General features: G+C 68.4%; 3 protein-coding genes across 8 annotated transcripts; all 3 read right to left on the bottom strand.

Moving 5' to 3' along the window:
- Positions 1 to 120: 120 nt before the first annotated feature.
- Positions 121 to 2547, bottom strand: B3GNT3 (UDP-GlcNAc:betaGal beta-1,3-N-acetylglucosaminyltransferase 3). 3 transcript variants are annotated; one of them, XM_084498982.1, is made up of 3 exons: positions 2437 to 2547; positions 1925 to 2072; positions 121 to 1505 (listed from the first exon to the last, which is right to left on the bottom strand). In XM_084498982.1, exons 1-3 carry the CDS (start codon positions 2454 to 2456, stop codon positions 378 to 380), a joined length of 1296 nt encoding a protein of 431 aa, XP_084355108.1. In that variant the 5' UTR covers positions 2457 to 2547; the 3' UTR covers positions 121 to 377. The 3 variants fall into 3 exon arrangements, with proteins under 3 accessions (XP_084355108.1, XP_084355109.1, XP_084355110.1); XM_084498983.1 differs by having other exon boundaries at positions 1925 to 2044; positions 2437 to 2473; XM_084498984.1 differs by lacking the exon at positions 1925 to 2072 and having other exon boundaries at positions 2437 to 2524.
- Positions 2548 to 2739: 192 nt separating this feature from the next.
- FCHO1 (FCH and mu domain containing endocytic adaptor 1) lies at positions 2740 to 11691 on the bottom strand. 2 transcript variants are annotated; one of them, XM_084498962.1, is made up of 28 exons: positions 11654 to 11691; positions 10446 to 10513; positions 9914 to 10005; positions 9725 to 9799; positions 9483 to 9624; positions 9236 to 9388; positions 9029 to 9133; positions 8620 to 8718; positions 8420 to 8516; positions 8279 to 8323; positions 8093 to 8165; positions 7603 to 7624; positions 7441 to 7495; positions 7149 to 7330; positions 7035 to 7059; positions 6889 to 6942; positions 6758 to 6800; positions 6584 to 6666; positions 5909 to 6481; positions 5488 to 5600; positions 5280 to 5385; positions 5078 to 5189; positions 4777 to 4932; positions 4269 to 4401; positions 3952 to 4151; positions 3761 to 3825; positions 3471 to 3635; positions 2740 to 3026 (listed from the first exon to the last, which is right to left on the bottom strand). In XM_084498962.1, exons 2-28 carry the CDS (start codon positions 10470 to 10472, stop codon positions 3004 to 3006), a joined length of 3018 nt encoding a protein of 1005 aa, XP_084355088.1. In that variant the 5' UTR covers positions 10473 to 10513; positions 11654 to 11691; the 3' UTR covers positions 2740 to 3003. The 2 variants fall into 2 exon arrangements, with proteins under 2 accessions (XP_084355088.1, XP_084355087.1); XM_084498961.1 differs by lacking the exon at positions 11654 to 11691 and adding an exon at positions 11003 to 11037.
- Positions 11692 to 14440: 2749 nt separating this feature from the next.
- MAP1S (microtubule associated protein 1S) lies at positions 14441 to 26701 on the bottom strand. 3 transcript variants are annotated; one of them, XM_084498952.1, is made up of 12 exons: positions 26574 to 26701; positions 26124 to 26384; positions 25921 to 26049; positions 25754 to 25816; positions 25008 to 25149; positions 24064 to 24147; positions 20784 to 20885; positions 19945 to 20027; positions 19705 to 19845; positions 15787 to 18940; positions 15478 to 15695; positions 14441 to 14702 (listed from the first exon to the last, which is right to left on the bottom strand). In XM_084498952.1, the coding sequence occupies exons 1-12, from the start codon at positions 26598 to 26600 to the stop codon at positions 14547 to 14549; spliced, it is 4560 nt and encodes a 1519-aa protein (XP_084355078.1). In that variant the 5' UTR covers positions 26601 to 26701; the 3' UTR covers positions 14441 to 14546. The 3 variants fall into 3 exon arrangements, with proteins under 3 accessions (XP_084355078.1, XP_084355079.1, XP_084355080.1); XM_084498953.1 differs by lacking the exon at positions 25754 to 25816 and having other exon boundaries at positions 24064 to 24148; positions 25014 to 25149; positions 25955 to 26049; positions 26574 to 26700; XM_084498954.1 differs by lacking the exons at positions 24064 to 24147; positions 25008 to 25149; positions 25754 to 25816; ... (1 more) ...; positions 26124 to 26384; positions 26574 to 26701 and adding an exon at positions 22327 to 22465 and having other exon boundaries at positions 14443 to 14702.
- Positions 26702 to 27250: the final 549 nt, after the last annotated feature.

The raw sequence follows: 27250 nt of genomic DNA on the forward strand, positions 1-27250 counted from the left end.
TACCCCAAGCCCATGCGCCCCCCAAACTGACCCCGTCCTCCCCATACCCCCCCCACCAGCCTCGCCGGCGCAACGGGGCACACGTTTCCCCTGCCCTAGGAAGGGACTGGACCCCACGCCCTCGTTTCCAAAATCTGCTCCTTTATTCTCCCGCGGGGGCTTCAGCGCTCACCTGGCCGAAACAGGGCAGGTTCTGGGGCAAAACCAGGCAGAATCCAGCCAGGAGCAGGATGAGCCCCGGCGGCACTCGGCACCGCAGCAGAGCCTTGGGCCAGCCCCACATCAGCGTTCCTCGGACCCCTCACTCAGGGCGGTGGCATCGAGCAGCAGCAGCAGCAGCACCATCATGTCCCGGTGCCTCCCGGACACCGAGCACCCTAGAAGATGCTCACCTTCTTCCCGCAGCTCAGCTGGGGCTCGTGGATGGCCTGCCACATGGCCACTGTCTCGTAGGACACGAAGCGGTGCACCACCAGCAGCTCCCGGTAGTAGCAGGGGTCGAAGGTGTCGCTGTTGCGGGGGGCGTAGATGCCCCAGAGCCGGACGCCTTCGTGGGAAGCGGGGCGCAGCCCTGCCTGCTCCAGGCACATGCCCAGGTAGGCGTCGTCGATGGGGATGAGCTCGATGCTCTGGGACTCGCGGTGGATGAGGCGGGCGGTGTAGCCGGACATGAGCATCCCGCCACCGCTGCAGTAGGGCGGGTACCGCTCCGAGGGCATCAGCTGCTTGGGCACGTAGTACTTGCTGCCCTTCTCCCGGATGGGCCCCGTGTTGATTAAGACGGAGCCCACCATCAGGTGCTGGCTGCCCCGGGAGGTCTTCATGAAGCGCACCACGTTGTCCGTGTTGACGAAGACGTCGTCGTCCCCGTTGAAGACGAAGCGGACGCCGGGGCAGTGCTCCTCCAGCCAGGCGTGGAAGAGCACCTGCTTGAGCGTCAGGTTGAAGAAGGTGTCGCTGAAATCCCACTGCAGCACGTCCCGGTGCTCCCGCTGCTCCAGGTGCAGCAGCCAGCCCAGCTTCCTGGCGTCGCGGGCATTGGGGGACACCCCCACCAGGAAAACCCTGCGGATGTGCGCCCCTTCGAAGGTCCTCTGCTGCCCCCACGTCCTGCGGATCACCTCCCGCCGCTCGTAGTTGGCCGGCGACGACTTGATGGCCAGGAGGAGGGAGATGTCGGAGGAGCCCTGGGGTCCCCCGCACTTGCCGGGGACGTCGAGGAGCTGGCGGAAGGAGCGGCAGTGCCGGTACCTCATGAAGTCCTTGATGTGCTGGGGCAGCTCCTCGAAGCCGGAGATGTTGTGCACCGAGCTGTTGGCCACGCAGGGGGCGGCGGTGGGCAGGGAGGGGGTCGGGGGGAGGCTGGGGGCCGGACGGGTGACGGTGAGGCTGGGAACGGTGCTGAACCCCAAGTTTTTGGTGGGGTTCAGCAGGAAGCAGAGCCCCAGGGCCCCGATGGCCACCAAGCCCAGCTTCTCCATCCTGCAGCACCGGAGGGGAAGGGTCTGCAAGAGACAGGGAGCGGGGCTCGGGGGGAGGACGGCTGCCCCCGCAGCCCCTGCTGCCCCCTCCGCGACGCCCACGGGTTCCCCACCGGGGCCGAGTGCCCCATGGCTGGGAAGGGACCCGGTGGCTCCCCGGTGCCGACGATGATGGCGGAGGCTGAAGGCTCCCTGTGTGTTCCCAGCCCTGCAGAGCCCTTTGTGGGCACCTGGGGGGGGACTTTGTGGTGTCCCCGTGTCCCCACCACCCTCCCAGGGCCCCCACTGGCACCCCAGGGCCCTGCGGGCTGGGGCAGCGTCTCCACCCCCCCCCCAGTGTCTCCAGGAAGAGGAGGAGGCTCAGGCGCTACATCCCTCTCCACCCCACCAGCCACGTAGCAGGGCAATTCAGCTCTTATTTTCCTCTCCACCTTCTTTACTACCTTTTGGGTCTCAAATCCACTTCCTCCTCCGTGCCAAGGCAAAAGGGATCCCGCCTGGGGAGAGGCAGCCTGCCCTCGCTCCACACCTGGGGCACCCAGCCTCAGCCAAGGTCCTGGGCACTGGTTCCAGCCAGGGGACACGGGCTCGCTGCCCCAAGTGCCAGGCACGGCCGTGAGCCACGCTGGCAGCGGGCAGGGGGGTACCCAAAGGAGTCCCCCCCCCCCCCTCCTGGAGGTGGCGGTGGGGTGGGCTCGGTTACATGAAGCCCACCCGGGGGTTGCTGCGAGCAGCGCTGGCCCCCAGGGACAAAGCACGGGGGCAGGGGGTCTGTGGGCAGCACGGGGACCCCAAAGCACCACGGGGACCCTGGGTGCTTCTCCCCCACCCCACACAACCTGGGTGCCAGGGGCAGGATCCGGCCAGCCCCATCCCGGCACCCAACTCGGACCACCCCCAGGGCACCGCAAAGAGCTGCGAATCCCCCCCAAAACCCCCCAAATCCCCCCGGTACCTTCCCACAGAGCCGGCCATGAGCCATCCTGGCGCCTCCCGGGAACGTTAGGGTGCAATCACCCCGTTGGCAGCGATCCTCCCCCTGCCTGGTGCCACCCTCCCTCTCTGCCCGCCCGCCGCAGGTGGGGCAGCAGCACCCATGGGTGCGGGGAGGAAGCTCAGCCTTGGCTCTTTCCCCCCCCCCCCAGCTCTGGAGCCCCCAAGAAGAGGGGCTCAGGACCCCAGCCCCGTCCCCGAGGAGCAGCCCGGGGGGGTCCGGGGATGGGTGTCACCGCGGCGTGGCACAGGTAAGAGCCAGGGATTAGAAAATAAAGTGTTTAATAAAAGAGCAGCTCCTGCTCCCTTCACAGCACGGGGGGGGGGGCGGCGGGGTCCGTCCGCCGGGCAGCAGGAGACGACGCGGGTACAGCCATGGGGGGGGGGGAGGAAGATGAAGAGGAGGAAGAGGAGGAAGAAGAGGGGGACACCCCCTCCCCGCCAGCCTCCATCCAGTGTTTTGAGTTCACACAACCAAGGGGGGAGCCCCTGGGGGGGGGGGGGCTCGGAGGATCCAGTGGGAGGCAGCTCAGGACCCCGCCAGGTAGATCCCTGCGGGGAAAGGCAGTGAGGGGGGAGGCTGCAAGGATGGGGGGGGGGGGCATGAACCCACCAGGGGGCACCTGACTGAGAAGGGGGGGGACGGAGCTCGGGGGGGGGCAGGGAGGGGACTTTGGGCACCCTGGGGAAGGGACCCTGTGCACCCCGGGGGTGTAGGGGACGGGGAAGGGACCCCATGCGCCCCAGGACTATAGGGGATGGGGAAAGGATCCCGTGCACCCTGGGGCTGTAGGGGACAAGGAAGGGACCCTGTAGGGGACAGGGAAGGGACCCCGTGCACCCTAGGACAATAGGGGATGGGGAAGTGACCCCATACACCTCGGGGCTGTAGGGGACAGGGAAGGGACCCCGTGCACCCTATGGGGCGGGGAAGGGACCCCCCTACATGCAGGACAAGGCAAGGAACCCGTGCTTATGGGGCCCGGGCGGCCGTACCCGTAGCAAACCTCTTCTTGACCAGCGACATGCGGTAGCCGGCGCTCGCCAGCTCCACCTCGACGCCCGACAGCGTGCTGCCCTCGCTGCTGAACTGGGCCGCCACGGGACTGGGCTTACTGGGCCCGCACAGGGGCTCCCAGCTGGCCGAGAGCCGGCCGCTGCCTGGGGGGGGGACAGCGCAGGAGGTGGGGGACCCGGCCCCGTGCCCACAAAGAGGGGGACGAGTCCGGGGCAGCCCAGCAAGGGGCTGGATCCAGACGCTGTAAGCAGGGGGGGCGCAGCCTCACCTCCCTGCCCCGGCGCACCGGGGACGTCCAGCAGCTTCCAGAGCAGCCTCTTCTCCTCCAGGTTCCTGCCGGGACACGGCCCCGAGTCCCCGACCACCCCAACCCATTTCCCAAGCCCGGCGTCCCCCCGTCCTCCCCACCCTGTGGTTAGCGGGGAGGGGGGGTCCCTGTGTGCCCCCCACACCCCTTACCAGCTGGCAGCCGGCTGCAGCCTCACGTTGGTGACGGGCTCGTCCAGGGGCAGCAGGACGTGGACGTTGGCGAGGGGCACGGGCAGGGCGAGGGCGCCGGCGTTGTAGCCGTAATCCACGCTGACCCGCGTGGCGCCCGGCGAGCAGTCCCAGCGCACGCACAGCCGCAGCGGCGCCGAGCTGGGACCCAGCCGTGAGAACTGGGGGGGAGGGGGGGGGGTGAGGCAAAACGAGGGTCAAGGAGGGGGGTCAGGAAGGGTGGCGGGACCCAGCCGTCGGGGTGCTGGATGGCCCGGTTTGCCCGGCGTTGGGCTGACCTGGTACTTGAGCAGGGCCACGTTGTAGTAGGACGCGGCCGGGCTCTGCTCCGCCTGCTTCTGCAGGTGCCCCGTGAGCGCGGCCATGTTCAGCCAGAAGTCCTTGGTGCTGGGGTCGCTCTGCGAGGGGTCGCTGCGGGGACGGGGTGACGGCGGCCAGAAGCATGGGGATGCCACCGCCTCCCCCGCCCCCGAGGATGTGGCCACCCCAAAAACCCAGCGCCCCCGGAGCGCGGCACCCCACGTGCCCAAACACCAGCGCCCCGCTGCTGCGCCCCGCAGCTACTGGGGGCACCCAGGACCTCCTAATGAACCAGGCACCCCCCCTGTACCCCAAAACCAGCTCCGGATCACCGCATTCACCCCCCTCCGGGCTGCCTGCTGCACCCCCAGCACCCCGAGGACCCCAGCACCACCTCCCCAGCACCGCACCCCGTGCGCCCGCTCTCCATCCCCGGTCCATCCCCATCCCGTGCCACGGTGCCACCGCGTCCCCGCGTCCCCGCACCTGTAGAGCAGCTCGGCGTTGGGCAGGAACTGCTCGATGGCGCTGGTGTTGAGCAGGCGGAAGCTGAGCACGGGGGGGGCCATGCCCCCGCTGAAGACGCGGACGATGCCGGCGGGGAAGGACATGGTGAGCTCGCCCGTCACCTTCACCAGGCAGCTGCCGGGGGCGGGGGGGGGGGCAGGAGGGGAGCAGAGGTTGGCCCCAGCGGCACGGGGTGGGGGGCACGCTGACCCCGGGGACAAAATAGGGAGGAGAGGGGGGTGAGATTGGAGGGGGGGGTCCCATAATGGTGCCCCCGTACCTGTCGGCATCGCGCCCCTTGAAGTAGGCGTGCACGTACTCGGTGAAGGCGGTGGCCACGGGGAGCGCGTCCTGCGAGCCCAGCACCACGGGGCTGGGACCCCGCGATATCCCTGGGGTTGAGGGGGGGGCAGACCCCATCAGCACCTAGCGGGGGGTCCCCTTCACCCTCCCCTTTTCAATAGGGCCCCCCCCGGACCCACCGAGCGCCGGCTGGCAGACGGCGAAGAAGCCGCGCTCGCCCAGGCTGGCGGGCGCCGAGTGCGAGGGGCCGCAGCTCCACGAGGGCGAGGGGCTGAGCGAGCGCGACTGCGGGCACAGGGGGGGTCAGGGGGGGTCCAGGGGGGGGTCAGGGGGGTTCTGACCCCCCCCTGAACCCTGTTTTCCCCCCCACCCCTGTTCCCCACGCACCAGGTCGGTGTTGCTGCCCGCAGCCGGGCCGGCCGCCGGCCGCTTCGTTCGGGAACGCCGGGGGGGGGCCACCAGCGGCACCTCGCGGGGGGCGGCGGCGGCGGGGCGGGGGTCTGGGGGGGCACAAAGGGGGTGAGGGGGGGGCAGAGAGGGGCGGAGGCAGCCATGGGGTTGCCTCTGCACGAGTTGGGGGGGGGCAGAGCTAAGGGTGATTGGGGTGGGGGGCAGAGATCAGGATTTTTTTTTTGGGGGGGGGCAGAGATCAGGATAATTTGGGGACGGAATTAAGGGTGATTTGGGGACGGAGCTAAGGATGATTTGGGGATGGAGTTAAGGGCGATTTGGGGGGGCAATGATCAGGATAATTTTTTTGGGGGGGGGCACAGCTAAGGGTGAAGCTCCCTTGGAGCCCCTCACTCACCTGGCTCAGGCTGCAGCGGGGGGGCCCCCGGCGTGTCCCCCTCGGGCCCCCCCGTCCCCGAGCCCTGGCAGCTCCACGGGGAGGGGCTGGAGGACTCCCCCCCGCTGGGGGGGGCCGGGGAGGAGGAGGAGGAGGAGGCCGAGTTGGAGGAAGGTCGGGGCTGGGGGGGCCGATCCCCGGGGGGGCTGCGGGGTCGCAGCCAGGGCGGGGGCTCCCCAAAAGGGTCGGGAGAAGGGGGCTGGGGGGGGGCCGTGCCGCGGGGTCGTCCCCGGGGGGCCGTGACCCCCCCCCCACCGTCCTCCCCCCAGAGCCCCTCGGCCCCGGGGCCGCTGAAGACGGCGAAACCGGGGAGCTCGGGCAGGCGCCCCCCGGGGCTGCGGGGTCGCGGCGGGGCGGGGGGGTCCGGCTGAGCCCCCCGCTTGGGCTGGGGGCTTTGGGGAGTCCACGGCCTCGAGTCCGGGGAGGGGACGGGAGCGGGGTGCGAGGGGGAGTCCAAGCCCGAGTCCTCCACGTTCTCCGGGGAGGAAGAGGAGAAGGGCGACGAGGAGGAAGTCAGGACGTAGGCGCGGGGGGCTGCGGGAAGACCCCCGTGTCAGGGCGTTTTTTTTGGGGGGGACACACACAACACACACAGATCCCACGCTTTTGGGGTCCCCCCGTACCCCAAAACCTCACCCGGGAAATCCTCCGCCTCGAAGGCTGACTCCAGGGGGGGCCCAAAGAGCGCGGCGGGGGGCACCGAATCCGGCAGGGCTTTGCTGGGGGGGCACAAGGGGCTGGGGCTCAGGACCTGGAGGGGGGGGCTCAAGGACCCCCAGCCTCCCCCCCAGTGCCCCCCCAACCCCATACCTGGTTATCTGCGCCGCCGGGCGCCCCCTCCCTGTGCTGTCACCTGCATGGAGAGGGGGCGCATTTGGGGACCCGGAGCTGACCCCCCCCTCTCCGTGCGCCCCCCCCCAGCCCCCCCGGCACGGCCTCACCTGCCACCAGCGTCCCCTCGGGGTCAGCAGCAGAGCTCGGGGCCGCCACGTGCCCTGGGGACGGGGACGGGCAGCGTTAGGGGACACGGGGACGGGGGACACGGAGCCCACCCGGACCCCACAACCCCCGGGGGGGGGGCACTTACGGGATGACTGCCGCCTGACGGTGCCCTGCAAGACACGGGGTGGGGGGGTTAATCCTGCTATAGCCCCCCTTCCCCTCCACCGTGTGGTCCCCCCCCCCACCCCACGAGCCTCACCCCGACGCCGGGGGGCAGGATGAGGTTGCCCACGGTGGCCTTGAGCTGCTCCACGGTGGCCCCCTCGGCGCTGCCCCCGGCCCCCCGGGGCTGCACGGGTTTGATGTGGACGTAAAACTTGCGGGGTTCGTCCTCGTCGTAGTCCGAGTCGCTGGAGGAGCAGCCGTGGTTCTCCGCCTCGCCTGAGCCCCCCCCCGCAGTCAAGGCAACACCCCCAGCTCGGGCACCCCAAAAATCCCAAATCCCACCCCCCCCCCACCAAAACCCCGCAGCGCACACGGCACAAGGATATCGTGGGGCAGGTCGGGGCGCACGCTGAATCCGTCCTCGTCCACCTCCGGGCAGGCCTGTGGGGTATGGGGGGGTTCAGGGGGGGTCGCTTCCCAGTGCTCCCAGTCCTCCCAGTACGGCACGGGTGGGGGAAGGAGCGGGTGCTGCTCCTCGGGCCACTCACCGCGTCGGCGTCTGGGGACTCCCTGGGGAGATGGTGGCAGAGTTAGACCCCAAAGGGGGATGGGGGGGGTGGGATGGGATTATATGGGATGGGATGGGATTATATGGGATACAGGGGGTGGAATGGGACAGGATGGAGAGGATGGGATGGGAGGGGACGGGATGGGATGATATGGGATATGGGGGACAGGATGGGATGATACAGGATAGGATTGGATGGGATGGGACAGGACGGGATTATATGGGATGGGATGGAGGGGATGATATGGGATACAGGGGATGGGATGGAAGGGGTGAGATGGGATGGGATGCAGGGGAGTGGATGAGATGGGACGGAGAGGAGAGGACGGGATGGGATGGGATACAGGGGATTGGGACGGAGGGGATGGGACGAGATGGGATATGGGATGGGACAGGATGGGATGATATAGGATGGGATGGGATGGGATGAAGAGGAGAGGATGGGACAGGATGGGACGGGGCTGTCTCACCCAGCATCACGCTCCCTCTCCTTGCGGCTCAGCCCAGGGATGCGGAAGGCTTTGCTGCGGCTCCTTTTGGGCCCTGGGGGGCACAGAGCAGTGAGCAGCCCCCCCCCGAGGACCCCTCCCCTCACCCATCCCACCCCCCCAACCACCCCCCCGGCGTGGGGCTGAGCAGGGGGCAGACGTACTTGCCTTCCTGCGCTGGAGCCAGCCGGTACTCGTCGAAATCCAGCACCCCTGCGAGCAAAAAGGGGGGGTCAGAACAGCACCAGGGGGGGGCTCAGCACCCCCGTAGGAGGTGGGGACCCCCCCAGGCCGCTGCCACGAGCTCACCTGGTCGCTCTCTCCCCGTGCCCTTGCTCTCGGCGAACCTCCGCAGCAGCATCTCGGTGCCGATGTTCTCCACGTTCTGCTTGAACTCCTCGTGCACCTGGGGAGGAGCGGCGGTGGCACGGGGCAGGAGGGGGACATCGGGTGACAAAAGAGGGCGGGGGGGGGGGGGGAGGGACACCACACGGGGCCGGTGGCCTCACCTGCCCGATCTGGACGTGGGTGTCCTCCACCGAGTGCGAGTAGGAGCCGATGAGGCCCTTCATGTGGCGCAGGTGGGCTTCCTCCACCTCCTGGAAGCGCTGCGGGGAGGAGAAGAGGGTGACGATGTCCCAAAGATGTCCCCAAGGACACCTGGCGTGTCCCTGGGGGGGGGTTAGGAAGTCCCCAAAGGGCTGGCGTGTCCCCAAAAAGGGACCCTCAACCGGGGTGCCACCTCCCCAAGCGCCACCACCCCGATGGATGCGCGCCCGGCCGCTTGGGCGCACGGCTGGGGAGCGGCGCGTCCCCGAGGCTGGGTGACCCCGGGGTGGGTGTCACATCCCCAGGGACACGTCCCCCCCGAGGACAGGACCCCCCCCGGGGGGGGTGGGGTGGGGGAGGGGGTCGCACCATGGCCGAATCCAGCATCCTCTGCTCGAAGTCGGCGCGGGCGGCGTTGTACTTGTCCACGGCGCGCCGCAGCGCCTCGCCCGCCTTCCTCGACTTCAGCTCCGCCTGCGGGGCGAGGCGGGGGGGGCGTCAGCAGGTGGAGGGGGGGCACAGGAGACGAATTTTTTAATTTTTTAATTTTTTTTGGGGGGTGGGGGGGGGCGTCACCTTGTCCAGCTCCTTCTGGCTGGTGCCCTCCTTGCGCAGCCGCTCGTACTCCTGGCACTTGCTGTGGTAGCTCTCCTTGGATTTGGGCAGCAGCTGGGCCACCCCGTGCAGGAGCTGCACGGCCTCCAGCGTGCCCGCCGCCTCCTCCTTCGACTTTTTGGGGGCAAGAAATGAAATAAAATAACCCCGGGGGGGTGTTTTATTGGGGGGGGGTGTTTTTTTTTTTGGGGGGGGGGAGGTTTGGCACCTTCTTGTGCACCCGGCCCTGCTCCTCGCCGTAGCGCGCGATCTCCTTGATGAGGTCGTGGAGCTTCTTCATCAGCTCCAGGTGGCACAGGGCCAGCTTGTCCGAGGAGATGCGGAACACCTCCCAGAGCGGCGCGAAGGTCCTGGGGGGGGGGGCCAAAAAAAAAAAAGGCTCAACAGGGCCCCCCCACCCCAAAAAAAAAAGCCCTCCCCCTCCCCTCTCCGCGCGGTGCCCGCGCTCACCCCAGCTGCGTGCCGTTGGTGGCCATCTTCGACAGCTTCACCATGGCCTTGGCGTAGTTCTCCTCGATGGCAGCCCTGTTGGGGGGGTTATTAATTTTTTTTTTGGAGGGGGGGGCACCTTGGGACCCCCCCCAAGCAGTTTGTTGGGGTTCTGGGTGTGTCCCCCCCCCCCCCCCCCAGCCCCGGCACCTCTCGCGCACGAAGTCGGCCAGCTCCTTGGTGGCGATCTGCGCGTGCTTCATGTTGTGGTAGAGCACGTCGAAGCCGTGGTTCTTTTCGCCCTGGGGGGGGGCAAAAAAAATAATAATAAACCCCCCCCCCCAAAAAAAATAAATATGCACCCCCCCCCAAAAAAAAAAAAAGCAAAAAAAAAAAAAGCACCCCCAGTATGAGTAGGGGGTGTGCCGCGGGTGGGCGAGCGCTGGGTGGGATTTGGGGTGCCCCCCCCCAAATTAGCACTGGGGGGGGGGTGTGTGGGAAGTGCCCCCCCCCAGCACGGTGGGTGACCCCCCCCCCGTGGGGAAATTGAGGCACGGTGGTGGCAGGGGGGGGCGGGGGGGGGACCAGGAAGCAGCGCGGCGCCGGCCGCTTCCTCCTCTGGGGCCGGGGATCCCCATGGGTGGGGGGCACCCATGGGTGCGGGGGGGGCACCCATGGGTGGTGGGGGGCAGAAATAAGCGGGGGGGGGCAGAAATAATCGGGGGGGGGGGTCAGGGCTTACCCAGAAGTGCTCGGCGAAGTAGGACATCTTGGAGGCGAGGGGGGGGCAGCGGCGCGGCACCCAGCACCCTGGGGACATGGAGGTGATAATTTGGGGGGGGGGGGTCCCAAGGGTGCCCCCCCACCACCAATAATTTGTTCCCATGGGTGCTGTGGCCATGGGAACCCCTGGGGGGGGGGCAGCGGGGGGGGGGGGGGCACCGCTGGGCCCGACACCGGATCCGCAGCTCAATAATAAATGAGAGGAGGCTGCCGCGCGGCCTGACCCCCCCCCGGAAAAAAAAAATATAGCCCCCCCCCGTGAAAAAATGACCCCCCCTAAAAAATATAACCCCCCCAAGTACCCCCCCCAAAAAAACCCACAGCCACCCCCAAAAAAATGCAGCCACCCCCCCAAAAAAACGCAAAACCCCCCCAAAAAAACGCGCAGACCCCCCCAAAACGCAGCCCCCCCCCAAAAAAATACAAATCCCCCCCCCCAAAAAAAAAGGTGCCCACCCCCCCAGGTGGGAAGGACCCCGTGGGGGGGTCTCGGGGTGTGTGGGGGGGGGGCAGCACCTCGGTCCCCCCCCCACTTGAAGCTGCCCCAGGCTCGGAGCGCAAACAGGAAACCGGGCGGGGGGGGCGCGGGGGGGGCACGGCGCTGGGGCCCCCCCCTGGGACCTGTGCCACGAGGGGGGGGGGGTCAAAGGGGGGGGGGATTTTTTTAATTTTTTTTTTGGGGGGGGGGGGGCGCAGCAGGGACCTTAGGGGGTGGGGGGGGTCCAGTGATGGGGAGGGGGGGGAGAATGGGTGGGGGGGGGGGCGATGGGGGGGGGCGGGGGGGGGGGCACGGGGGGGGCACAAAGGGATGCGCCCCCCCCCCCCCCCCCCAGGGAAAAAATTAATTAATTATAATTAAAGGAATGAGAATAAAAGGCGGCACCTGCGGGGGGGGGGGGGGGCTGCGAAAATTGGGGGGGGGGCGTAAATGGGGGGGGAGCCGAAAATTGGGGGGGGGGCGTAAATAGGGGGGGGGATTTTTGGGGGGGGGGGGCTGCGATAAAAGGGGGGGGCAGCGATAAATGGGGAGGGGGCGGCGGGAACGGGGGGGTGGTGATAACGAGGGGGGGGTCGCGATAATAAGGGGGGGTCGCGATAACGAGGGGGGGGTCGCGATAGTGAGGGGGGGTCGCGATAATTTGGGGGGGGGATGGGGTTGGAACTCACCTGCGGGGGGCCGCCGCCGCGCCCCGCCCCGCTCCGGGGCCGCTCCGCGCCGGGGCCGGGACCGCGCCGAAAGGGGAGGGGGGGGGCGGGGGGGAGTGAGGGGGGGGGAGCTGAGGCCACGCCCCCCTCCCGCCGCGCCGCCTTCCCATTGGCTGCCGCGCCCGGCAGCGGTTACCGCAGCCGGCGGCCGCCGCTTCTCATTGGCCCAACCCTCCGCGGCTCCGCGAGGGGGGCGGGGCCGCGTTTGCATATTTAAAGGGGACGCGGCGCGGGGAGGGGGCGCGGCGGGGAGGGGGCGCGGACCCCCCAGGACGGGACCGGGAGCCCCAGCGCCGCCCCCTCCGGGCCCCCCCAATTTTCCCCGTGCCCCCCCCCATTTCCCCGACCCCCCCCAATTTCTCCAACCCGCCCCCCCCGTTTCCCATCGCCCCCAGCCCCCCCCCTGCTCCGCTCCCACCGGGGCCCCCCCCCGGGTGTCCCCCCCCACCCCAAACCCTGGGACCCCCCCCCCCGGTTTTCCCCCCCCCCCGGTGCCACCCGGTGCCTCCCCCCCCCCGCTGAGCTCACGCCCGGCACCGGCTGACACCGGGCACAGCTGCGGGGGGGGGGACACGGGGGGGGGGTCAGGGTTGGGGGGGGGCAAATTTTTTTTTTTGGGGGGGGGGGGGGAAGAATGGGGAGGGTCTGGGGGGGGCAGCATCACCCCCAGGCACCAAAGACCCCCCCCCAGGCACTGGGGACCCCCCCCACAAAGCACCGAGCCCCCTCCCCCCCCCCACTCCATTCATCCCTGCGGGGGCGTCCCCCCCCCCCGTCCCCCCCCCCCTTCCATCCCGAGCCCCCCCCCCAGCGGGCCGGGGGCGGCGGTGCCGGGCGCGGTTTCCATGGCAACGCCGCATCCAGCCCTGCCCCCCCCCCCGCATCACCCCCCCCGAAGCCACCCCCGCACCGCGGCCCCCGCAGCTTCCCCCCCCCCCACCCCGCAATCCCCATCCCGTTTCGTAGCCCCCAGCCCCCCCCCACAGCCCCCACCCCAAACCTGCAGCCCCCCCATCCCATCCTAGAGCCCCCCCCAAAACCTGCAGCCCCCCCCCTCCCACCCTGTAGCCCCCCCACCCCGCAACCCCCATCCCATTTTGCAGCCCCAATCCCCCCCCACAGCCCCCACCCCAAACCTGCAGCCCCCATCCCACCCGAACCCCCCCCAAAAAAACCCGCAGCCCCCACCCCACCTGAAAACCCCCCAATCCCACAGCCCCCATCCCATCCCATAGCCCCCCCCAAAACCTGCAGCCCCCAACCCGCAGCCCCCACCCTATTTCGTGCCCCCCCCACCCTGTAGCCCCCATCTCAACCCATAGCCCCCCCCCCCAAAAAACCCGCAGCCCCCATCCCACCCGAACCCCCCCCAACCCCACAGCCCCCCCATCCCATTCCGCAGCCCCCCAAATCCCTGCAGCCCCCCTCCCACCCCCCCTACCCCCCCCCAACCCCTTACCCCCCCCCCAAATCCCCCCCCCCAGACGAGGCGCAGCAGGGGGGGGGCGCAGCCTCTTTAATGCTTCCAACAAATCCACCAAAAACGGACCGGGGGGCGCAGGACCCCCCCGGCCCCAAAACCACCCCAAAAAGCACCCAATGCCCCCCCCCACCCCACACACAGATCCCAAGCAAAAAAAAAACCCGGGGGGGGGCAACTTGGGATTAAATCACCCCGGGGGGGCTGGGGGGGATTTTTTCCTTCTTTTTTTTCAGGTTTTCTTTTTTTTTTTTTATTTTTTTTTTCTCTTTTTCTTTTTTTCTCTCCTTTATTTTTTTTTTTCCTTTCTCACATTTTTTTTTTCCTGTTTTTTTTCCTTAAAAACTCGTTACAAAAAGAGCCATCGAGGAGCCTCCTACAACCCAGTAGTGTTTGCCCCGGGGCGGGGGGGGGGGGGAGTTACAGGCAGTGCCTGCCCCCCCCCCCCTTGCAGGACTCGGGAGGGGGGGAGGACAAACCCGGACCCCCCCCCTTTTTTTTTTTTTCCCCCCCCCCCACCCCAAAATAAAACCCCAAAACCCCTTAAAAATTGCACGTGACGTTTGGTTCCTTCAAAGCCTTCCGGGGGGGGGGACACACGAGGTGTTGATGGGGGGGGGGGGACACACACACTTCGCCCTACGCTGGATTTTTCTTTTGGGGGGGGGCCGTGAGTGCGTGGGGGGGGCCGTGGTGCCCCCAGGAAGGGGCTCAGCTCCCCCCCCCCAAGGGCTGGGTACCCGGGGGGGGGATATTTCCCCGGGGGGGGGGGGGGGGGCAGTAGTGGCTTTTTTTTAGGGGGGGGGGGGACACAAACACCAACAAATGTACCCTGTTCAACCTCGGTGCCCGCTGGGGGGGGGCAGCATCAACTCCCCCCCCCCCACGGCTGGCAGTGTCACCCCCCCCCCCCACCCCAAAAACTGGTCCCTGGGGGCCGTGGTGGGTGCAGAGCGAGGCGTGCGTGAGGGTGCAGCACGGGGGGGGGCGTGCTGGGGGGGCCCCCCGGGACCCCTGCCAGGCTGGGGGGGGGCCACAAATCCCCTCCTCAACCCCCCCCCTTTTCCTAAATCCCCCCCCTTTTCCCTCCGAACCACAGCGGATGCTGGGTGGGAGAGGAGAGGAGGAGGAGGAAGAGGAGGAGGGGGGGGGGTTGTGGTGCTGGGGGGGGCCCCCGGGACCCCTGCCAGGGTGGGGGGGGGCCACAAATCCCCTCCTCAACCCCCCCCCTTTTCCTAAATCCCCCTCCTTTTCCCTCCGAACCACAGCGGATGCTGGGTGGGAGAGGAGAGGAGGAGGAGGAGGAGAAGGAGGAAGAGGAGGAGGAGGATGGGGATGGGGGGGGGGGGTGATGAAGGCCCCCCCCCCGTGCGCTCAGAACTCCACCTTGCAGGCGGGGAAGGTCTCGTCCTGCATGGCCACGGTGCTGTTGCTGCCCAGCACGGTGATGCCCAGCTCCTGCTGCCGCTCGTGGGTCTCCTGGTACCACTCGTGCATCACCAGCGAGTCGAAGGTGGGGATCAGCGTCACCTGCGGGGACAACAACACCCCCCCCCACGGCACCACGATGGGACCCCCCCCCGACACCACGCTGGGACCCCCCCAGTACCAGGCTGGGACCCCCCAGCACCGTGCCAGGACTGTGCCAAGACCCCAAGACCCCCAGGACCACGATGGGACCCCCCAGCACTGCACCAGGACCCCCCCAGCACCGTGCCACGACCACAGCAGGACCCCCCAGGACCATGCCAAGACCCCCCAGGACCACGATGGGACCCCCCCCAGCAGCTCACCAGGAGCCCCAGCACCATGATGGGACCCCCAACACCGCACTAGGACCGTGCCAAGACCCCCAGGATCATGGCAGGACCCCCAGGACCGTGCCAAGACCCCCCCCGGACCACGGCGGGACCCCCAGGACCACTATGGGACCCCCCAGGACCAAAATGGCACCCCCCAGGCAGTGTTCCAGGACCCCCCAGCACCTCACCAGGACCCCCAGCACCACACTGGGACCCCCCCAGTACCGTGCCAAGACCCCCCAGGACCACAATGGAGCCCCCCAGCACCACCCCAGGACCCCCAGCACCACAATGGGACCTCCTAGCACCATACCAGGACCCCCCAGCGCTGTGCCAGGACCCCCCCAAGACCATGCTGGGACCCCCCAGGACCACGGCAGGACCCCCAGCACCACAACGGAGCCCCCCAGCACCGCGCCATCACGGCGAATGGGACCAACGAGCCAGGAGGGGCCGGGTACCCCAGGGCTGGGGGCACCGTGAGGACCCGGGGGGGGGCTCACCTGGGTGTCGGTGCCCCACTGGTGCTTGCCGGCCAGGAGGGCGTCCAGGATGGGCCGCAGGACGCCCTCCTTCAGGTGGTCGTCGCCGCTCACCACGTAGCAGAGCGAGCGCACGCGCCGGAAAAACTCCTCGTCCACCGTGCGGGCGCTCCACGAGCCGGGCAGGTACGCCAGGTCCACGTAGACCGGGGGGCCCTGGGGGGGCACAGCACGCGAGCCTGCGGGGATAAAAAAAAAAAAAATAGGTCGAGGGGTGGTTCCCCGGACACCCCCATCCCTAAAATTTTGGCCCCCCTCCCAGCCCCGTACCTGCCGGGGACGCGCGGCCGGGTCCTGCCAGCGGTTTGGTTCCAGCGCCCCGTGGCACCGTGGTGCCGCCGGGGGGGCCCTTCTTGTCGCCGGGGGGCAGCTTGGTTTTGTCCCCGGCGTCGCGGCCCGAGCTGCTGGCGGGGGGGGCCCTGCCCTTGGGGTTGGGGCCGGTGGGCTTGGGGGTCTCGGTTTTGGGGCCGGCGGGCGCCGAGCCCACGCGGGACGGGGTGCGCTTGGCCTTGCCGGGGGGGGGCTCCTTCTTGGGCAGCGCCTCGGGGTCCACCATGCAGATGCCGGGCTGGGCGGGGATGGGGCAGGGGTCCTTCATGGGGGCCGGCAGAGGGTCGCGGGGCCTGGGGGGGCCGCGGGGGGGCTGCTCCGAGTCCTCGTCCGACTCCAGCCCGTCGGCCAGGATGGAGGGGCAGTCCTCGGTGGCCGGGGGGACGTCGGAGTCGGAGAGGGTGGGCAGCGACTCGCTGACGGAGGTGGGGGGCGTCTCGCCCGCCGGAGGGGGGGCCCGGCCGCGGCGCCGCGTCGGGGGCTGCGCCAGCTCCTGCGAGGGGTCGCTGTCCGACAAGTCCCGGGGGCTGGATTTGGGGTGCTCGAACTCGCAGGGCGACACCAGGCACAGGTCGACGTCGTGGGGCGAGTCGGAGCGGCGGCCGTGCCGCGGCGGGTGCTGCTGGTGGTGGCAGGGCCGTAGGGGCAAGGACAGCCCCCCCTTGGTGGCCGCGGGTTCGGGCTCCGGAGTGCCGCCGGGCAATCCCCCTTCCTGGGGGGATTCGCTGACGGGGGGCAGGACCTGCTCGAAGGAAACCGAGAGCGACTCGTCCACCTCGGTGGAGTGCGGGGACCCCACCTCGGCCGGCAGCGAGGGGGTGGTGATGGTGGGCGAGACGTCGGGGACGTCGTCCTTGAAGGGGCTGAGGGACAGGCACCCCGCCTGCTTCTCCTGCGACGACCCCGAGCTGTCGTGCGAGGCTCGGCCCCCGCCCGGCGCCCAGGGGGTGTTGGGGTGCTTGGGGGCGCCCGGACCCTCCCCGGTTTCCTCCACCGGGGACTGGTGGAAGGGAGTGTGCCCGGCGCTGGCCGGCCCCGAGCTGGCCGGGGACATCATCTCCAGGGTTTTCTCCTCGGAGCTGCCGCAGGGATCCTCGGCGCCCTCGGGGCCGTGGTTGAGCAGCCCGGTGGGCGTCAGGTCGAAGTTGACGCTGCGCTCGCTCTTGGGGGTCTTGGCCAAAGGCGAGGGGGGGCCGACGGCCCTAAAGGGGCTGCCCTCGGGGTAGCGCGAGCGCTGGGGGCTCTCGGGGTCCTCCACGCCGTTCTCCAGGCAGCCCAAATCCGGCCCCCCCCCGGCCCCCCCGTTCTCCAGCGGCGAGGGCTCCAGCTCGCTCTCGGCCGTGGTGATGCCTTCGTCCGGCGACTCCTCCTTCCTCCTCCTCCCCTCGGCCCCCGGCGAGGCGCCCGCCGGCCGCATGTCCTCGGGCGAGGAGGACTTGGAGCCCTCCGACGCCCCCGGCTCCTTCTTGGCCCCCGGCTCCTTGGCGGTTTTGCCCTTGGGCTTCTCCGGCTCCTTCTTGAGCGTGGATTTCTTCAGGCTGCCGGCCTTGGCCAGGGGTTTGCGGGCCTCCGGCACCGGCGTTTTGCGTGCCGGGGGCTTGGCGGCAGCCTTGGGCTCGGCCTTGCTCTCCTTCCCGTCCTTCCGCAGCGTGTCGGCCTTCGCCTCCTTCTTCACCGCCTTCACCTCCTTCTTGGCCTCGGCTCCCTCCTCCTTCTTCAGCGGCTTCTTCTCCTCCTTCTTGGCCGCGGGCTCCTTCTTGGGCGCCGCTTTCTCCTTGCTCAGCTTGGGCTTGGCGTCGGCTTTCAGCTTCTCCGTCGAGGAGTCCGGCTTGGCTCGGGGGTCCTTGGCCTTCTCCTCCTCCGACCCCGCTCTCGCCACCTCCCCGGGAGCTTTCGGCTTCTCCTTGCTCCCCGCCTTCACCTCCTTCTTCTCCACCTTCGGGGCTTTCTCCTTGGGCACCCCGGCGTCCACCAGGCTGAGCTTGGAGGCCGACTTGAGGCTCTCCTTGCTCTCCGCCCTCCTCTGCTTCAGCTGCTTGTCGGGCTGAAGCTGCTGGGGCGCCTTCAGGTCGTTTTTGGTGACCACGGGGTGCTTGAGGAACTCCAGGTGCTTCACCTTCTCCAGCCCCTCCAGGATACGGGCCTGGGGCGTGCAGCCGGGGAAGAGGACGCGGATGATCTTCTCGGAGGGGCTGACGGGGTGCCAGACGAGCAGGGCGCAGACGGAGGTGAGGCACTGCAGGGGCAGCTCCTGCTCCTTGGGGTAGCCGTCGCCCGACCACTGCTGCAGGAGGAACTCCAGCTCCTTGGTGCCCTTCACGGGGTTGAGGACGTACATGTCCAGCCGGCCCACTCCCATCTTTTGGAAGAGGACGGTGGGCTCCACGCGGGGGCCGCCGTCGCGGGCCAGGGGGTTGGGGCGGATGCCCAACTTCTCCAGGTAGTGCAGCGTCAGGGCGGCCTCGTCGCAGCTCTTCAGCACCCGCGAGTTGCCCTCGATGGCCTTCAGCTTCTCCGAGGCGTTGAGGAAGACGACGCCCAGCTCGGGGGAGATGAGGTTTTTGGCCCAGTCGCCGTTGCCCTGCGAGCCCTGCGAGGACGGGTCCTCCTCCAGCTCGGCCAGCTTCCTCTGCAGCAGGCTGTTGACGCCGGGCAGGCTGTCGGTGCCTGCGTGGGTCACCAGGATGGAGTCGATGCGGTCCAGGTGGCGGACCAGCTTCCAGAAGGACGATTTGGGGTTGGAGCCCCCGTTGACCAAGACGTTGAAACCGTTGACGGCGAAGAACGCCGAGTCCCCTCTCCCGCCCGGGAAGATATAGCAGCAGGGCTTGGAGAGCTTGAGGAAACCCACCATGGTGGGGGGCTCCAGGAGGTCGAAGGGGGACTGGGGCTCCAGCGACTCCGAGAGGTACTCCATGAACTCCTCCAGCCCCTCCATCTCGGGCAGGACGCAGCCCGGGTTGTAGCGCAGCTCGATGAAGTCCTGGAGGTTGTGGTGCTCCAAGCCCGAGTCCTTCCACTCCCCGAAATCGGGGCAGCTGATGGTCAGCCGGGCCTTGGCCGAGGGGTCCGCGGAGCTCAGGATCTCCCCGACCTGCCAGGGGACAGGGACAGACGGAGCTTCAGGGGGGACCCTGCTCGTGCTGCCCGGCATGGGGTTACCCGGGGTCCCTTAAAATAGGGCTGCCCCCTCCCTCTGCAAGCTTGGGGCACCCCTTCCCTGGGGCTTTTGGGGACCCCATAGCCTTGTCTTAGTTCCAGGGCTCACTCCTGGCTGTTTTGGGGACCCCATACCCCTGTCCCACTCCCAGTGCTCAATACTGGCTGTTTGGGGGACCCCATAGCCTTGTCCTATTCTCAGTGTTCACTACTGGCTGTTTTGGGGACCCCACAGCCCTGACCCACTCCCAGGGCTCACTACTGGCTGTTTTGGGGATCCCATAGCCCTGTCCAGGTCTGGGGACCAGATTTGGGGACCAGCCAGCTCACTCCTGGCTGTTTTGGGGACCCCATACCCCTATTCCATTCCCAGTGCTCACTGCTGTCTGTTTGGGGGACCCCATAACCTTGTCCTATTCTCAGTGTTCACTCCTGGCTGTTTTGGGGACCCCACAGCCCTGTCCCATTCCCATGGCAATCCCGATGCCCACAGGCTGCTGATCCCTGATTTACACCCCCAATCAGTGCTGGGGGGGTCAGCATACATCCAATCCCCCCCCCCCAGCAGCACACAGAGGAATGTCCCTGCGGCACCACCACTCACCCAGCCCCCCCTCACCCCGTCCCCGTGCCCGACTCCCCCCTGGGACACCGGGAACGCGCTGCCCACCCCCCAAACGACCCAGCCCCGGCCCCCACCTCCTTGTCGGTGAAGATCTGGATGAAGTCCCGCAGGGAGAAGCAGCCCGTCTGCAGCATCAGCTCGCCCGTCTCCTCCACGCAGGGCCCCGCGAACACCAGCAGCTTGTGCTGCGACACGTCCGTGATGAGGTTCCGCAGCTGGGGACGGGGAGGGGGACGTCAGGACGCCCTCAAACCCCCCCCCATATCCCCCTCTCGACCCCGTGAGCGTCCCAAAGCCTCCCCCCAGCGGCTCACCTCGTCGCACAGGGATTTGTCGGAGGGGTTGAGCAGCACCAGGGTCTCCAGCACGTCGCCGCGGTGGTGCAGGGTCCGCTGACCTGCGGGGACGAGGGCTGCCACCCGGCCCAGCACCAAAAGGGTCCCAGCAGGACTCCCCCCCAAGGTGGGGACACCCCCCAGGGGACACCCCAAAGTTATATTGAGCTTCAGGGGATGGCCAGAAAAATTCCCAGCACGGGGACAGGGACGGATCCTGCCCGTTTCCCCTGCGGATGGGGGGCAGGCAGCGGGAGGATCGCGCTTCCCACGTCCTTCCTGCCGCGGGGAGGGGAGGAAAAGGGGGGTGGCCGAGCTGGGACAGCCCCCCCAGCCCCATCACCGGGTGTTCCCTGCGCTCTGGGGGCTTCACATCCCCCCGCCAGACACCCACAGCCCCCCCAGGAATGGGGAAAAACCCAGCTGGGGGCGATCGGAGCGCGGGGGGCACGCGATGCGCCCACCCCGGGGGTCCCTCGAGAAACCACAGCCCTTGAAGGCAGCGCCGGTGCCCCCCCCCCCGCCCCAAGCACCGAGGGGGGGGGGGTCAGGGGACGCCGTGGCCACGAAGGAAGCGGCTCCCCAGGCTTCTCCACGTGGGAATCACGGGGCTGGAGCCCCGGGGGCACGAAGCGGCGGCGGCGGCTGGCGCGGTCTCGGCACAAAAAAAAAGGTTCAAAAAAGCAGCTCGGGGCTCGCGGGGAGCCCCCCAAATTCGGCAGGACCCCACAAACGGAGCCTGCCAGGGCCTGGGGGAGCGGGGGGGGTTTCACCCTCTCTGGGTTTGCCCCCCCCCAAAATTTTTTTTATTTTTTTACCTTTGACGATGCTGGAGAAGGTGGCGGAGTGGCGGGAGACGAAGAGCTTCAGCTGCTCGTCCAGGTTGCAGGAGCCCAGGTCGATGTCCCAGGAGCGGATCCCTGCCCGGGGGGGTTGGGGGGGGACACACACCTCAGCACACAGCCCCGGGGGGCTCCTCACCCCCCCAAAAACCCACCCCCATCATCCCCTTCCCACCTCACCTCCACCCCGGGGACGCGGCGCGGGGGCACCCACACCGGTGGCGCACCACGGAGCAGAGCAGCCCCCTCCCCAAATTCTCCCCCCCCCCCCCCACTAATTTTTTGGGGGGGTGACGCCGCTGCCGTGCAGACCCCAGGAGCACGTCCCGGGGGACGGGGACCGCGTGGGGATCCCCGTTTTGGGGTCCCCGTTTTGGGGTCCCCGTTTTGGGGTCCCCATTTTGGGGCCCCCGGTGCCGTGGCTCCGCCAACCCAAACCTCGTCCCCTGGGGCTACGGCGGCGCCTCTTCAAAGGCGCTAATTAAGCTAATTAACGGTGCCACGGCTCCGGGTGCTCCCTGCTCCCATAGCAGGGGCTGTCAGACCCCTCACCCAGGAACCCGGTGCCGGGGGGGGGGTTCCTGGGGGCCTCCCCCCCCCCCCTTTGGGTGATGGCGCAAGGCCGGCGGGGTTGCACAAGGGGCCGTTGGGGCCGTTTTTGGGGGTTCCCCTGGGGATCGGGGGGGGGCAGATCCCTGGGGGAGGAGATGGGGCAGATCCCGGGGATCTGGGGGGCAAATCCCAGGGGGTTTGGGGGGGCAGCTGCTGGGGATCCGAAGGGCAGATCCTAAGGATCTGGGGGCAGGGGATCGAGGGGATCCAGGGCAGGAGATGGAGCAGATCCCGGGGCAGATCCTGAGGGGCAGATCCTGGGCCCCAGGAGCATCAGCTAGGGCAGATCCTGGGGATCCAGAGGCAGATCCCTGGGGATCCCGGGGCAGGAGATGGGGCAGATCCTGGGGATGTGGGGGGAGGAGATCGAGGGGATCCAGGGCAGGAGATGGGGCAGATCGGAGCCAGATCCCTGGGGCATCAGATAGGGCAGATCCTGGGGGGCAGATCCTGGGGACTTGGGAGGGCAGATCCCGGGGGTCCAGAGGCAGATCCCTGGGGATCCTGGGGCAGGAGAAGGGGCAGATCCTGGGGATCCAGGGGCACATCCCGGGGCTGATCCTGGAGATCCCGGGGGCAGGAGATGGGGCAGATCCCGGGGATCTCGGGGGCAGATCCCAGGGATCTTGGGGCAGATCCCGGGGATCTGGGGCGAGCAGATCGAGGGGATCCAGGGCAGGAGATGGGGCAGATCGGGGGTCCCTGGGGCATCAGACAGGGCAGATCCTGGGGGTCCAGAGGCAGATCCCGGCGATCCCGGGGGGGGCAGATCCCGGGCCGCGACCCCGCACCCCCCCCCCCCCCCCCTCGGGACCCCGAGACCACCCCCGCTGCCCCGGGGCTCAACCACGCGGCACCGGCACGGGGGGAGCTCCCCCCCCCCCGTGTCCCCCCCCCCGGGGCTCACCTCGCTCCAGCTGCTGCAGGGCGGCCGCCAGCAGCCCGGGCCGGTGGCAGCCGCCGCCCACGATCGCCAGCAGCGAGAAGCGGCGCGGCCCCAACGCGGGGCCCGGAGCCGCCGCCGCCGCCGCCGCCGCCATCTTGGGCGCCCCCCGCAGCCGCCGCCGCCACCGCCTCCCGCCCGCCCCCCGCCCCCCCCCCCGGCGGCGGCTTGGTCCCGCCCGCTGACGTCACTGCCGGCCAATAGGGGAGCGCGGAAGGGAGCCGGGAGGGAGGGGCGCGGGAGAGGGAGGGGGGAGGTGTTAAAGGGGCGATGGCAGGGCGGGGTCGGGGTGGTGGGGACCGCGCGGGGGAGGGGTGGGCGGGGTGGGGTGCAGTGGGTGCAGTGCATGCAGTGCAACACGGGGTGCACGGCAGGGTGGGGGTGCAGGGTGGGTGCAACGCAGTGTGGGGGTGCAGGAGCAGGAGGGCGTGGTGCAGGGTGGGGGTGCAGGGTGGGTGCAATGCAGTGCAATATAACACAGTGCAGTGCAATGCAGTGCAGAAGTGCAGAGCCACGAGGGTGCAATGCAGTGTTGGGGTGCAGGAGCAAGAGGGCACGGTGCAGGGTGGGGGTGATGCAGTGCGGGGGTGCACAGCCAGGTGGGTGCAATGCATTGCGGTGCAGTGTTGGGATGCAGCGTGGTGCAGGGCCAGGAGGGTGCGATGCAGTGCAATGCGGTGTTGGGGTGCACGGCGGATGCAATGCAGCATTGGGGTGCAGGGCAGTGTGGGGGTGCAAGCGGGGTGCAATGCAGTGCAATAGGGGGTGCAGGGCCAGGAGGGTGCAGTGCAGCATGGGTGAAATGCAGTGTAATGCAGCGTGGGGGTGCAGGGCAGGTGCAGTGCAGTGTGGGTGCAATGCAGTGGTGGACTGCAGGGTGCAGTGCAGCATCAGGACGCAGTGCAGTGCACAGCTGCGGGGCATAGCGATGAGCAGTGCAGTGCAATGCAGTGCAGAGATGCACTGAGCAGTGCTGTGCTGTATTTTGGGTGTACAGTGGCTGTGCAGTGCAGCGCAGCGGCCATGCAGTGCCATGGTTATGCAGTGCAGCACCGTGCAGGGATGCGCTGTGCACTGCTGCGCTGCGCAGGGGGCACGCAGCAGCCGTGCAGTGCAGTGCCCGTGCAGTGCAGTGGCCGTGCAGTGCAGCACCAAGCAGCTGCTGAGCAGTGCAGGCCGTGCAGCGCACAGCACAGAGCACTGAGCAGGATGGGGCCGGGCGTGCAGCGAAGCCCCCTCGCAGCCTCCCCCCGTTCCCAAATAACTTCCCCAGCACCCCCGGGGGGCACCGCAGGACCCCCCCCGAACAGATCAGGCAGCAGCCGAGATCCAAGACCTTTAATGCACCCCAGGGCCCCCCAGCAGCACCCGCCGGGGGGAGCTGGTGGGGAGGAGAGGAGTTCATCCCCGCCCCGACGAGGCAGGGGCCGGCAGCATCCAGGGGGTGGCACCGTCCCCGTGGCCCCCGCTGCTCCCCCCGGCCCCTCAGGAGCATTTGAGGACGTGGAGGTTGCAGGCGGTGCCGGGGGGGCAGCTGCAGCGCGTCCCGAAACGCGCCCCCATCCGCACGGCGCAGGGCTCCCGGGGCAGGCACTGCGGGACCGAGCCTGTCACCAGGGTCTGGTCCCCCCCACACACCCCAAAATCCAACCCCAAACACCCGGTGCTGCCCCCCCCCACCCCAAACCTGCCCGGCCGTACCGAGGGCACCCGGCCCAGCTTCTTCTTCGCCGCTGGCAGCTCCCGGCCCCGCAGCTTCTCCAGCACCTCCTGCAGCGCCTCGACCTGCAGCACGGCACCGTCACACCCCCAAAACACCCCCCCCGGCATCACCCCCAAATCCCAGAGAAAACCATCAAAAAGCTGCAAATCCCCACATCCCGCCGTAAATATTAATTCCCCAACACCCTCCCCTAACAGAGCTGTTGAGATGACCCCAAAAGCGACCCCCCCAAAGCACCCAGACCCCAAAGCACGAAAGCAACCGGCAGCAGAGCCCCCCCTGCTCCCCAAAACCCCGGCCACCTGCAGAAGCAGCCCCCAAACGGGGCTCTCCGGGAGCACCCTGAGGTGCTTGGACCCCCCCCCTCTGCTCCCCCCGGCCCCCTACCAGCTCCGTCTCCTCCTGGCGGGGGGCCGGCCGCAGCCCCCGCTCCCCGGAGCCCCGCAGGATGAGGCCGGAGCCGGCGAGGCAGAGCAGGCAGAGCCAGGCGCTGGCCATGGTGCGGGATGCGGCCCCGAATTGCTCCTTCGGCTTTATAACCCCCCCCTCCTGCAGCCCCCCAGGTGGGGGGGCAAACACCCGCTGATGCAGACAGGGAGCTCGGGGTGTCCCCTCGCAGCCCCCCCGGACTCGGAGCTGACATCAAGAGAGAACGAGGGGGGGGGGACACGGCCCCGGTGACGCCGTCCCCCGGGACCCGTGGGGGCCGTGGGATGGACGTCAGCACCGCAGCCAATTCCCTGAGCAAACACGGCTGCGGCGAGAGCATCCTGACCCCCCCCCGGGGCTGGGGGCTGCGTGTGGGAGGCGCAGGGCGCCCCCCCCTCAGCGGTTTTGTCCCCAAGGAGATTTGGGAGGGGATGGACAGGGGGGACGGAGCCGTGGGGACAGCCCCCGGGAAGGGCTGTGCTGAGGAACCCACCGGGGTGGGATGAAGGCTGCTCCTCTCCCTCCTCTTTGCCACGAGGATTTGTGGGGTCAGGACACCCCCCCCCCCCAAATCTGTGGGGCCGGGACTCCTGAAGGGGCGCTGGCACCAGCAGGGCGCAGGGGGATGGATCCAGCTGGAAGAAGCAGACGGAGGTGAGCAGCAGGGAAGGGGCAATGCCCCCAGCCCCCCAATTCCCCCCCCATGTCCCTATAACACCCCCCAGCCCCCCCACGTCCCCATGACACCCCCCAGCCCTCCCCACAGCCCCCCCAAGTCCCTATAACACCTGACAACCCCCCCATGTCCCTATAACCCCCCACAACCCCCCAGCTATCCCCACAGCCCCCCCAAGTCCCCATAACAACCCCCCAGCCCCCCCACGTCCCCATAACACCCCCCAGCCCCCCAGCTCTCCCCACAGCCCCCCATGCCCCCATAACACCCCCCAGCCCCCCCACGTCCCCATAACACCCCCCAGCCCCCCAGCTCTCCCCACAGCCCCCCATGCCCCCATAACACCCCCCAGCCCCCCCACATCCCTATAACACCCCCCAGCCCCCCAGCTCTCCCCCCAGCCCCCCCATGCCCCCCCACCCGCCCTCAATATCCCCACACCCCTACAAGTTCCCGCACCCCCTCTGGAACCTGGGGGATTCCCCCCCCACCTCCCTTCACACCCCACAGCCCTACCAGCCCCCCCAGTGCCCCCCCCAGACCCCCAACCCCCCCCCCCATACCCTCCTATCTCCGGGGGGATTTCTTCCTCTGGCAGCACGGCCTCGCTGGGTGCTGGGCAGCCCCTGCCCGGCCCTCCCGGAGCCCCTGGAGGGCAAAAACCGGGGGTGGGTCCGGGGGGGGCTCCTCCAGGCCCCCCCCCAAGCCCTCGTTGCCCCCCCCCCATTACCATATAGTAGCCGGTGTGGTAGCCGCTCATGTACCAGCCCAGCAGCATCGCTGCCAAGGCGCCTTCCTCCTCTTCCTCCTCCTCTTCCTCTCCTGGGACGTGGGACCACGGGCGTGGGGGGGGCGCCGGCTGCCGGTAGCACACGTTAATGAGGGGGGGTCCCCAAAATTTTTTTTGGGGGGGGGGGGGCACCGGGTACTCACCGGGGGGGGCCAAGGGGATTGGGGTGGCTGCTGGCCCTTGGCGCTGCTCCTCTTCCTCGCGGCTCTGGGGGGCTCCGCCGCCTTCTGGGGGGGGCGGGGGGGGGGAACGGGGCCCTGCCGGTCCCTCGGGCCCCCCCGGGGGCGGAAACGGCTGGAAGCGGGGGAGCCCCCCCGGGAGCCTTCCTCCTCCTCCTCCTCCTCCTCCTCCTCCTCCTCCTCCTCGCTGGGGGTCCCGCTCCGCGTTGGGGTCCCCGAAATATCCTGGGGGGGGGCACGGGGGGGTGGGGGGGGGCAGCGGCACCGGGTACCGGGCACCGGGCACAGCACCGGGGCGCACAGAGCCCGGTGCCCCCCCCCCCCGGTCCCCCCCGGTGCCCCCCAGGTCGGTGCCGGCCCCCCCCAGCCCCGTCCCACCCCGGGTCCCCCCCCCAGCCCCGTCCCGGTTCGTACCCGCGGTCCCGGGGCTCTCCCGGCCATGTCCCGGTACGGCCGGGACCCCCCCAGCGCGGTGCCCCCTGGGTAATGTAGTTCCCGGCCCCCCTCGGTGCGGAAGGGGCGGGGTGAGGGAGGACTACAAATCCCAGCGGGCTGTGCGGCGGGGAGAGAGTCACCGGTGTGGACTCTGGCGCCCCCTGGTGGGTGGAGGAGTGAAGGGCGGGGGGCGGGGGGGTGAGGAGGGGATGGGAGAGGGAAATAAAAACGAAATAAACGGAAAAGGGAAAAGAAAAATAAATAAGTAAATAAAAAGGGAAAAGGAAAAAAGGGAAATGAAAAAAATGAAAAAGAAAAGAGAAAAAGAAAAGAGAAAAAAGAAAAGAGAAAAAAGAGGAATAAAAGATAAAAAAGGAGAAAAAATGGAGAAAGGGAAGGAAAAAAGAAAAGAAAAGAAAAGAAAAGAAAAGAAAAATGAAAAAAATAAAAGAAAAATGAAAGAAAAATGAAAGAAAACAATAGAAAAAATAAAAGAAACAAATTAGAAGCAATAAAATAAAAAAGAAGGTAAATAATAAAGATTTAAATAAAGAAAAAAATAAATTAAACTTTTCGCTAATTAACAATAACGCCGAATGTGCCCAGACGGAGCAGGGTCCGGGGGGGGGGTCCTGGGGGGGTCCCGTCCCTATCGC

This window comes from Aythya ferina, assembly GCF_964211825.1.
Source record: "Aythya ferina genome assembly, chromosome: 26".
Taxonomy (NCBI): Eukaryota; Metazoa; Chordata; class Aves; order Anseriformes; family Anatidae; genus Aythya; species Aythya ferina.